The 11675-nt window shown below is 43.8% G+C and overlaps 1 protein-coding gene across 1 annotated transcript in view; it reads right to left on the bottom strand.

Annotated features, from left to right (window-relative positions):
* Positions 1-4544: 4544 nt before the first annotated feature.
* Positions 4545-11675, bottom strand: part of LOC122654384 (zinc finger A20 and AN1 domain-containing stress-associated protein 5-like) — a 21380-nt gene continuing 14249 nt past the window's right edge. The window contains exons 2-3 of the mRNA XM_043848456.1: positions 4861-5112; positions 4545-4822 (exon numbers count right to left, since the gene is read on the bottom strand). Of these exons, the coding sequence (XP_043704391.1) occupies positions 4591-4822; positions 4861-5112 (484 nt within the window). The 3' untranslated portion in view covers positions 4545-4590. The remainder of the gene's footprint in view (positions 4823-4860; positions 5113-11675) is intronic.

The following is an 11675-nucleotide window of genomic DNA, read 5'->3' as shown; positions in this document are numbered from 1 at the left end:
CCATCTCAGGGTACATGGAAATTGAAACATTGACAGGAGTTGTAAGATGGAAATCTCATTTACTGTTTCATTGCTTTTTTGTACCAGTGTATGCTAGATATAAGTGTTATTGTTGTAAACCTATTCTAGTCTATGCATGAGGGAAGGGCAAAAATATAAGCCCATTTTATCTTATATTTTGGAGGGTGTTTAGTGGGTGATGGCACTAGTAGTTGTAGCTACCTGAATTTGGCATTGTAGTGCCCTCCTGGTTTTATGTTAGGTAAAATACGGGTTATAGTTCCTAACTATTGTAGTCATTATAAGCAGTAGTGGGTTGAGCAAATACGAGACCTTTAGAAGCATTACCCCGTGGATGTAGGCAACTTATCGAATCACGTATATTTTGTGTTGTTGTTGTGCCTATTTATGTGTGGAGATATGAAGAGCATTGTCTATAGAATGGGTGTACATAACCTGATATGCCTGGCCATGTAGAGGTTGCAATACAGGTGTGCACACGATTGTATTGTGCATGAGCTACAGAGTACATCATCAACAGAATAAAATTGTTTTTTTTTTAGCAAAATAAAGGGAAAAAAAGAATGGTCATTTTGTCGGTGCACAACACGTGTCATCTTCTCTCCACCTCTTTTGGAAAAGGCTTCTAGTTAGTGCTCGGATACTCGTTTGAATTTTCAATTTGTATATTGATTCCAAAGGACCATTAAGAGGCCAACTGACTGTCATGTTTGGAAATGAATAGCCATACATACATCTAATTGGGAATTTAATGCACTGCAGCATTAGACCATTCTACATACTCCTTTAGACAGTGACACGCCAGAGATAATCCCAATGGCTTGTTTGGTGGTTGCAGGGCACAATGGCCATGTCCAACTTGCTCTCCAAATAAATGTCTTATGGTCCACTTGCTCGACAAGAGTGACATTTTGGGTATTCTAAGTTTTTTTTTTTTTTAGTAGAAAGAAAATTCATTGAATAACAGAGTCAATACAAGCAACGACCTCTTTCTCACAAAGATTCAGAAGCCACCGAGAGGAAACGGGCCAATCAATCGGTGACTCAACCGACAGGGCCGATCGGGCCAAGGCGTTTGCAACAGCATTAGACGCCCTTGGAATAAAACAAAACAAGCAGGACACAAAAGAGCTTTGGAGTTGTAGAATATCAAAGCCCACCCCATTAATCTCAAAGTCGAAGCTTCTCGAATTGATTTGCTGAATTAGACTAGAACAATCCGATTGCACCACAATATGAGATAACCGAAGCTTGGCAGCTTAAAGAAGACCGGTTCTGATAGCAAGAGCTTTAGCATAAAGGCTAGACTCGCAGGTGAAACCCAAGGAGTAGGCATGAAGAAGATTCCCTCGATGATCCCTTGTGATGATCCCTAAACCTCCTTTACCAGAGTTCTTAACCCACGCTGCATCACAATTGGTTTTTATAAAAGGTTCATGAGGAGGAGACCACGAGTGGGAGGAAGGCAAATTTTGCCCAAAAGCTCCATCAGAGACTGAGGGAGACTTAACCACCACCGAATAAAACTCTTGATAAGCTTTCTCAGCCTTAGAGATAACCTGCTAAGGAGACCATTGCTGATTGTTAAAAATCAAATCATTGCGCGCCTTCCAGATAAACCATAGCAAGAAAGAAGCCAGGGAGAATCGTTCTTGAGCCAGCTTTTTGTCCTTGCTAAAAATAGGATTCCAACAAGCAAACCAATCACTCATCTTGTTGGAAGGAGGGAGAGTGGTTAAATGGGATAAAGATGAGCAAACCAAACGGCTCTAGCAAATGGACATGTAAGAAGCGTGTGAGCCACTGTTTCTATACTCTCCCCACATCTCATACAGGCCGGATTAATAGGAATTTTCCTTGTGAAGAATCCTTCTCCAACCGCAATTCCATTTGCACAGCACCTCCACAAAAAAAGCTTGATTTTTGGCTAAGTTTTCGCATTCCATATTCTTTTCCAGAATTGTTCTGTCATGGAAAGATAATTCTTGTCAGAAACTGATGACGAGGAGGATTGGTGAGTCATCATAACCTCCTTTCTATTTTTAAGCAGGTAGTACACTGATTTCACCGAGAACATGCCAGATTTAGCTCCACCCCAGACGATCTTATCTTCATGAGGAAACAAACTCAATCTAATTTTTAGGATCTCCTTCTTATCTGCTGGTAAGAAATAAGCATTTAAAAGATCAATCCTCCACGATTTGGATTGAGCATGAATGAGATCCGAAACTTTCTCAATAGGACATCCTTCTGATTTATGAGAGATAACTTTGAAATTCTTTGCCGAAGGTATCCAATTATCATTCCAAATTGATATTTTATCCTCCTTCCCAACCAACCATAAAAGACCAATAGATAAGGCATCCCTACCTTCAAGGAGACTACGCCAACCCCACGATGGTTGATGCCCCAGTTTGGCATGTAAAAAATCACCATTAGGAAAGTAAGTACTCTTCATCATCTCTGCCCAAGGAGAATTCGGTTTTGAAATCATGCACCAAGCATTTTTAGCAAGTAAGGCTTGGTTGTGAAGATTGGGATCTCTGAAGCCTAGACCACCAGATTGCTTTGAGTTACACATTCTGTTCCAAGAAACCCACTGTAATTTTTGTTTATCAGAATTATCATCCCAAAAAAATATTGTTGAGGCCTTTTTAATCTCCTCAAAAGAAGATTTAGGAAGTTTAAAAGATGCACCTGCATAATTTGTCATTGGGAGAGGTGCAAATTTCAACAAAACCTCTTTGCCTGCTGTCGAAAGGAGAGACTTCTTCCAACCTTACAATTTTGATAGAGTTCGATCCTTAATATCTTCAAAAAGAAATTTTTTAGATATGCCGAAATCGGTGGGAAGACCAAGATATTTGGCCAGACCATCTCCATAGGGAATTTTAAGCACTCTTGAAAACCATCTTCTAAATTTAGAATGAGTATTTTTGCTGAAGGTAATGCAGGACTTCTTAAGATTGATCTCTTGACCAAAAGCTTGACAATAAAGATCAAGACACTTCTTCACCGCAATCACCTCTTGAATATGAGCTCTACCAAAGAGGAGGCAGTCGTCAGCAAAGAGGGGATGGGAGAAAACACTGCCTCGATTTCTAATTTTAATACCATGAATCTCTCCTTTTGACATGGCTGCATTAAGAATGGAAGATAAAGCTTGTGCACAAGTAATAAATATTGCCGGAGATAAGGGATATCCCTGCCTGATTCCCCTAGAAGGAATGATATCTCCGCTTTCAGATCCATTAATCAAAAGAGTGGGTATTCTAAGTTGAAGGTGAAGAAAAGGGTAGCATAGTAATTCTAATTGTGATGTTTTAGTGCAAGGGTAAAATAGTCTTTAATCTAGAAGAGAAGTGATCTTGTTGAGCATGTATAAACTCGAGAAGACCCACAAAAGCTATTAAATAGCTCAAAATACAACTGTGAAGATTGCTCGGTGTTTTAAATACCAACGTATCAACATTCCTTTTGGGGATTTGTCCTCATACTCAACCTCTTGTTGTAGAGCTACCTTAACCGTTGAATGGCACGGGACGGCTTTCCAGGTAGGTACCCAACTCACACCCTAGTGCACCGGTATGGAGTATACATAGGGAGTATACCTATCCAAAAGTGATTTCATTTTTTCTCTCACTTTGGAAACGAATCCTTTGCATAGGTATGAAGGATACTTAGGGAGTATACCTATCCAAAAGTGATTTCATTTTTTCTTTCACTTTGAAAACGGACCCTTTTTCAAACTATAACTATAATTAGGCCTAACAACGTCAGTTAGAAGGATCCGAATGTAAGGAATCAATGAAAAGACATTGATTCAAATCCTAGATCTAGAGATATTGGGAGAAAGGATGTAAGTTTGGCCTGTCGGCCCGAGCCCACCCTGGCCCACTCTGAACCCGAACAGGACTTGGGCTGGATTTTTCAACCATGAAGGCAGATTAAGATTGGAATTTTCGGGCCCAGGGTTAATGAAAAGAAGTATTTAAAATTGAAGATTGGACTAAGTGTTCTAACCCAAAGAAATCTAATAATCATTGAACGCCAAAAAAAAAAAAAAAAAGAGGTTGATCACAAAAATAGGGTCAATTCGGGCCAACTCTGCATAGCCCAGCCCAATTAGGGTCAATCAAGGTTGGGCTGAGCCCAGTAGGGTTGGGCCTGGACTGAGATATCACAACCTGGCCCAGTTTCACCTCCAGAGATCAGCTTAGATTTAGGGAATGAAATTATAATTAGGGCAAAGTCAGGCGAGGGGATGTAATTTTTCAAAATAAAAAATAAAAAATTGGTGCAACCGTGCAAATTGAAAACAACTCCATCATCCGAATCAACTTTACCCAAATACCTAAACATCCATCCAGCCTGGATTTCAACGACCAATTTCCCATCCCAATTCCCGTTTCCCCTCCCAAGTCCCAAAAGAAAAGAAAATTCGTTCCAAGCACCCAAACACAGATAGCAAGTAGCAACGCCTTTCTTCCCAGCATAAAACAAGAAAGAAACAAGAAAAAAAAGGAAACTAAAAAAGAACGAACGGCTTAATAATTAGGAGAGAAGGTTTCAGAACCTCTGCAACTTGTCAGCCTTGACCACAGGATTAGCGTTGGCGATAGCGTCCCGACCCATAGCCTTGAAATCGAACGTGCACGCATGCACCTCTGGGTACCGGTGCTCCGAGCAGAAAATACTACCACACCTGCACTTGAACCCCAACACACTAACCCGTTTTTTACAGCTCATGCACCTCTTCTTCACCACGCCTGTTTCAACACCAACACCAACACCACCTGTGGTCGTGGAAGTGGGGAATCAACAGCTGAAGAATCACATTCAGATGATGATGGCGACGCTGATGATGATGGTGGAACCAAAGAAGAAGAATCGTCAGATAAGGAAGGAATTGATAATTGTTGCAGTTGCTGCTTCAATTGAGATCTCCCAACCGCAGCTTTGGCCGATGCGTCTTGCTGCTCTTTGATACAGAAATCTCTATAGCACTTGGAACACATGTTCAGAGTCGCTGGCGTACCAAAGAAGCCACATCCATTAGCGCAGGGCCGGTGACTTTCATCCGGTCTCGTTCTTCACTCGATCCCAGCTCTCTTCAGAACCCATCTGTATCGAACAAGAAAAAAACTGCAAAATTGAAATAACAAAAGCATTCCTGGACATGATCGAAAGAAAAAACCGAAAGTCAAGAGTCCACCATAATTGACTTGACTCCTAATTCCTGACTTGACAAAAATACCCTCCTACCCTATCTTCCTATCTTCCTTCCCCAATTGGAGACTCAGAGTTTCACCGAAAGAGTTTGGGAACTTCTGAGTAATTGACCCTTTCTAATATACAAAGGAAGTAAATTGGAAAAGAATCGGTTTCCAGATTTTTCTGGTTTTCTCCCAACTCCGCCATGATCATAGAACTCTGTAAATACCGGCGATGAAATTCCCTTACGATGGGTATATCTACGGCCATTAAAACAGAAGATAGTGTGACAGTGAAGAATCAACTAATATAGACAGTAATTTTCTGATTCCAATACTCCAATTTCAATATAAGAAAGACAAAAGGATTATGGATCTATTACATTCCTACCAGAAATTATCACTGTATATGAAGCAGAAACGAATGGATAAGGGTTTCTTACCTCTTCCACTAATGAATCAAGATCTCCTTTTCGATACGTATCGATCGTATCGTATCGATGCCTCGGTCGATACGTCTCGATACAGTCGAGACATTTGCGCTTTAAAAAAAAAAAACGTCTCGGCCTGTATCGTATCGACCACAACCGATACCGGAGACGTATCGGTGAGACGATACGATATGCTCGAGACTTAAATCCTTGAGTGTTAGACCTCTATTTCGGCCATCGTTGGCTTGTCTCATTTATTGATTGTCATTCTCAAAATACTTGGGTTTATCTTTTTTTTTTTTGGGTGAATAAAAATTTCATTACTAAAAAGTAGCCCTCAAATAGGAGGGAAGAAACAAGAAACAAGAACCAGCAGAAGAGGCTCAAACAGCGGAGCCCACTGGCATAAGGGTGATAGAAGAAAGGCGCCAGGATACAACAATGAGTCGAAAGCTTTCCAAATGTCAAGATTGCTTAAATCTGATTTATATTGAAGGAGTTATGTAGGTCAAACTTAATTCGGTGTGCGCGAATCTTTGTCAAAATCGCTCTGAATGAAAATATATTTTGGACATCAAAACAAATGAATATTTTACCGCACTTTTGGTTTTTAGCAATGTTTTACCATATTAAGATTTATGGAATTTTTAGATTTGAGAAAAACCCCAAAGATTAGAAAGTTGAAAATTGCACCTACAAATAGAAAATCCAGCTTTTTTTCGAACTGGGGTTGACTTTTTTCCTTTTGGAATTTGTTTTTTAACTATTTTTATTGGATTCAAATAGGGGGTATTTTCTTATTTATAAATAATATCTTAAGTAAATTTTCATTTACTTAAATGATATTAGGCATAAATAAGTGTCTGCTTGTCTGTCTTGGTTCCTGGCATAGATAGGTGTCTCAGTATACCAAGAATTTCCAGCAAGATCTCGATCTCGGCACTCATATAAAGGACTTAGATGGGCATTTTCCTATGTCAAACCGAGATCTCGACCGAGATCCGAGATCTCGGAGATATTGACATTTTGAGACTTGTAGGCGTCTCGTCTCGGGATTTCGAAAAACCAAGAAACTCGGCGAGATCTCGGCAAGATCTCGTGAGTTCTCGAACTATGCTAGGTATTACTAAATTCACGCCAATTCATCTGATTTTCTCCGATATCTCATCTTAGGAAGGGAGAAATGAGCTCTGCCCCTCCATCCCGCTACCTACCCCTCCATCTCTCGCTACCTCCCCTCCATCGCAGCCACCGCCTCCACCCCTACCGACTCCACCACCATCTCCATCTCCCCCTCCTGTACATCCAATTCCATCTCGTCGGTCCAAACTCTTGGACCTCTTTCTTCTCTCATCAGCAAAGGTCCTCTTCTTGTGATGCTTCCCTCCACTTTGTAAAACCCTCCATTAAAGATGGCTCTTCCTCGCCCTCGTCCCGCAACTCGCTATCTCCGAGAATCACCAAATGGCAAGCTTGCCTGGTTGGTCACTTCCTCGGTCCCAAGCCTGCTTTCAACGTCTTCAAAGCTTCCCTTTCTAAGCAATGGAAAGCTATTGGAGCTCTAGACCTCTATCTCCTCGACAATGGGTTCTTTATCTTTAAGTTCTTCTTTGATGAAGTCAAAGCTCACGCCCTTCTGGTGCTCCCTGGATGATTGGCACAAAACCGATTTTCCTCCACCAATAGACACCCTTTCTTCAACTCCACAAGGTCGACCTCAGCTCTATTCCCTTATGAATCACCCTCCCGGGTCTCCCCTGCACTACTAGAGCCAAGACTGCCTCAGCCATATTGCTTCAGTCATTGGCCTGCCGCTCTACGCAGACGCTCGCACCTTGAAGATGGACATACTCTTGTATGCTCGTTTATGCATCGACATCTCTACGGACTGCCATTCTCCTTCATCCATCTCCATCGTTGAAGAAGACGGTTTTTCCTTTGAGCAGCCGGTGAAATATGAGTGGTTGCCTCCACACTGTATCCATTGCAAAAATTTTGGCCATCACTCTTTAGCTTGCTCTAGCAAGGCCCCTCTCTTCGCCCCTTGCGACTGTTCTGTTGGCCTTGACATTCCTCTGGCAGCCTCGGCTGCCCCTGATGTTCTTGTTGAAGACTCAAGCTCCTCTCCAATGATGCACCCCCCTGGGTCGTCTAATCTAATTGCTCTGTCGCGACAACCACGCTTCTCTAGAGTCCTAGCAGAGGCAGATCTGCAACTCGCCGCCGCCACAACCCTCGCTGTTGTGATCCTCCCGTCGGAGAGAAGACTTCTTCGTCCTCTAGTTCTCTTCCAGCTGGGGAGGCGCTGCCGCTCCCTATTCCCGAGGCCCCTCTGGCCTATGTTAGTCCCGACGCTCTGACCTTGACGTCGCCTGCTCCTCTGTCATCGCAGAGCCTCCTTTTGGCCAACACCACTACCTCTGATGACTTGATTTCCCTTCTGGAGATCGATTTGTCTCCTGCCAAGTCTCCTCTGCTGAGCAACTTGCCTCGAAACGTCCCCTTTGACGATTGTGGAAGATCCTTTGCAACAGATCCCTCCATTGAAGCGACGATGTGCAGTTCCTTGCCTCTTCAAGCTTCCCCTATCACAGAAGTTGTGGAGTCTCTGGTCTGCACAACCCCCAATTGCCCTTTTCTTGTTAGAAGCCCCTCTCCTGCCCGATGGACAGGTAACCTCTCCCAACCCCTTTCCTCCTTTTGCAGTCGTCCTCCTTTTAAAATTTATCCCTATTCCCAATTACCCCCCCTCTTACCTAATCCCTCTCCTTCCTTGCCTCTAGGCCCCACACCGTCACCTCTTACCACGTGTACTCTTAACCTGTTATCCAATCCCCTCAACTCCCCCTCGGTCCTTGCTCCTTTAAGCCTACTTCCCCTTCGACCTGTGACTCCCCTTCTACTTTGAACCCTCTTCGGCCTATCTCCCCCTGGCCAACTAGTCATTTCCTGATCTATTTTGAATATCATGTGGATTTCATCACGTTCCTTCATCATGATTTGGTTGTAGCCCAAGATGGTGTCCATAAAACTCAACATCTCATGATCGACCGTTGAGTCGATCAAGAGGTCAATCCGAGGGAGTGGGTACTCATCTTTTGGGTAGGCCTTGTTGTGGTCTATGTAATTCACACACATCTGCCACTTCCCATTGGTCTTTGGGACCATTACCATGTTCGCCAACCATGTTGGGAACTGTTCTTTCCTGATGAACCCCGAACGGCTTGGCTTTTTGACTTCTTCTTTGATGGTGGCTTATCGGTCCAACGCAAAGTTCCTTCTCTTTTACTGCACAGTCTTCCTGTGCGGGTCAACATGTAATGCATGTTCATCTAGGTGATAGGGTATACCTAGCATGTCGGATGCTGACTTGGCAAATACGTTAGCATTGCTTTGAAGGAACTCCACCATTTCTTCTTTTTGTTTTCCCTCCAGTAGGGCCCCGATCTGGACTGTCCACTCGAGATTTATCTTGCACGTTATAATCTTTACAAGGTCCTCAACTGGTTCTCTACGTTGCTCATTCACTTCATCTCTGTTGTCAAAAATCTCCATGGTCAAGGCTATGCCCCCGCAGTTGCCTCTTATTTGTTTCATGAATGCTATGTAACATTCTCTTAATTTCTTCTATTTTGCTTGGCATTCCCCTACCCCATGTAGTGTTGGGAACTTCATCTTAAGGTGCTTTGTAGATACCCTGACCTCCATCATGTTGAGGCTTGGTTGACCTAACAGTGCTTCGCTCATTAGGCACCGAATAAATATTGACCTATATAGAAGGAACCATAGCACGCCGGTAAAACCCAACCTGGGGTAGGTTAGGATTAGGGCCCCCCTTCAGATAAGGACAATGACCGATGTCATGACAGATATGTCCGCAGTACTCACAAAAAAGTAGCAGTTCATAACAAATCTCCACAGGGTATCCAATACCCAACTCGTCCCGGATCTTAGAGGAAATACTGACGGACCGGCGCTTCTTAAAAGCAATTTTGACTCTAGCAGTCCCCTGTGGTAGTCCCAAATCACCAAAGTTCAGTTGAACCTCAAGTGCCTTACTAGCACACGAAACCGCTTGGCGAACCAAGTTGGCCGAGAAACACTTATCAAGTATCTCACTAACCTGGGCCCAAATCTGGACCGTTTCCCTTTCATACCAAAAATGTGGGTCATGAGGAGGGTGCTTGAACATTTGTATCAAACACGTATTGAACCACCATGGTGCTAACGTCAGAATTTGATCCCTTTGAGTCGAAATTTGGAATTCAGCATAAAAACATGCCTTCTCAAAACAGCAAATAGTAATTACTCCAAGAGGCTCCCACAGCCTACCAAGAAAGTTGCCAAGAACCCCCCTTTAAGGTTTGGGAAAACCAATAGTAAACCCATAAAGAGAGCGAGCTTCCACGTCAGGGGCATCGACTGGGTAAGAGTTCAGTGCCAAAATCCATATATAACCCGGTAAGGCCTCATTCAACCGGGAACTGCGACGGTGACCAAAATGATCCAAAGACCGGTGATAGGGACGATGCCAAGAATCAGAGTGCCTAGAGGCCATGACAGTGCTCAACCAAAATCAGGGAATCAAAGCTCCAGAGGAGCAACTCAAGCTTCAGTACACAGCCGTAGGACACCGCAATTAGTGGGGTAAACAGGGAAGCAGAACCGATTAGTGTGGTAGATGGAAATTTTAGGAACCATTACCTACCCTTGGACCCATGTGGACCCCACCTAAGCTGCCAGAATGGCCTAAAATCAGTTTAAAAATGCATTTTGGAGGGGGGGCTGGCAGCCAAACTGACCCCAGTAGGGGCCAGCATTATAAATAGGAGGGGGCAGTACCAAAATTCGTTTACTGCCCCCAGCTGAAAACAGAAAGGAGAGGAAGAGAGGAAAGGAAGGAAGGAAGAGAGAAAGAGAGAAGAGGAAAGGAAGGAGGAGACCACCTGAGCTGCCAGAATGGCCCAGAATCAGTTTAAAAATGCATTCTGGAGGGGGGGCTAGTAGCCAAACTTACCCCAATAGGGGCCAGCATTATAAATAGGAGGGAGCAGTACCAAAATTCGTTTACTGCCCCCAACTGAAAACAGAAAGGAGAGGAAGAGAGGAAAGGAAGGAAGGAAGGAAGAGAGAAAGAGAGAAGAAGAGAAGGAGAAGAAGAGGAAAGGAAGGAGGAGATCACCTGAACTGTTGCCTGCTCACAGACTCTGCAGCCCATCCATCTCAGGTATACTGATCTTCATCACCATATGCTGCTGCTCCCTAAATTCTCTTATGGATGCCAGCTCTGAGAAGGTGAAACTGGCTAAGGAAAGCCCAGAACACCTGGGGGCTGCCTTGGGATGCTTCAGACCTAACATGCAAACTTGTTGCATGCCAGATCTGAGCTATGTAACATGATTTCAAATGATGTTTTACATCTGGGACTGAGACCAGTCTCTGTACCAAACTGCACTGCCCAGTTGCACCCAGAACAGGCAGTCTAGACATGGATCCTTACATGCAGGCTGCTCCTTGCCTAGCTCTATCTTGGAACAGCTCCCTACCATGATTATACACGTAAAACCACCTTTGCATGTAGCCAAAGCCATAGCTCTGAGCTCAAACACAGCCTGGGCTGTTGTTCTCTGAGCTGTCTGGACAACTCTTGGCTTCCAAATGGAGGAGCCAAGCCATGATCCATGAGCACCATTGGATTCCACTCCACATGAGGTCCCTAACCAACTTACATGCATTCCAGATTGACCTCATGGCTGCCCATGCAGAAAAATCCAAGAAACCAGGCCTGTTCATGTTTCAAACAGGCTCTGGGCGATTGCCCAATCACCTAGTGAATCGCCCAGGGAATGATTTTGGACTGTATTGTTGTCTTGCCTTGAGGGCCTTCACCAATGGGTTATACACAATGTGTGGATGTGGTAAATGACCAAAATACCCCTCTTCACATCTGTTCAATGTTGTCCACACCTTGGGTACCCAAGTGGGCCCCACAAGGCCTGGTAACCCTGCC

Source organism: Telopea speciosissima, chromosome 1 (genome assembly GCF_018873765.1).
Source record: "Telopea speciosissima isolate NSW1024214 ecotype Mountain lineage chromosome 1, Tspe_v1, whole genome shotgun sequence".
In the NCBI taxonomy this organism is placed as follows: domain Eukaryota; kingdom Viridiplantae; phylum Streptophyta; class Magnoliopsida; order Proteales; family Proteaceae; genus Telopea; species Telopea speciosissima.
This window is presented reverse-complemented; position numbering and strand designations above follow the sequence as displayed.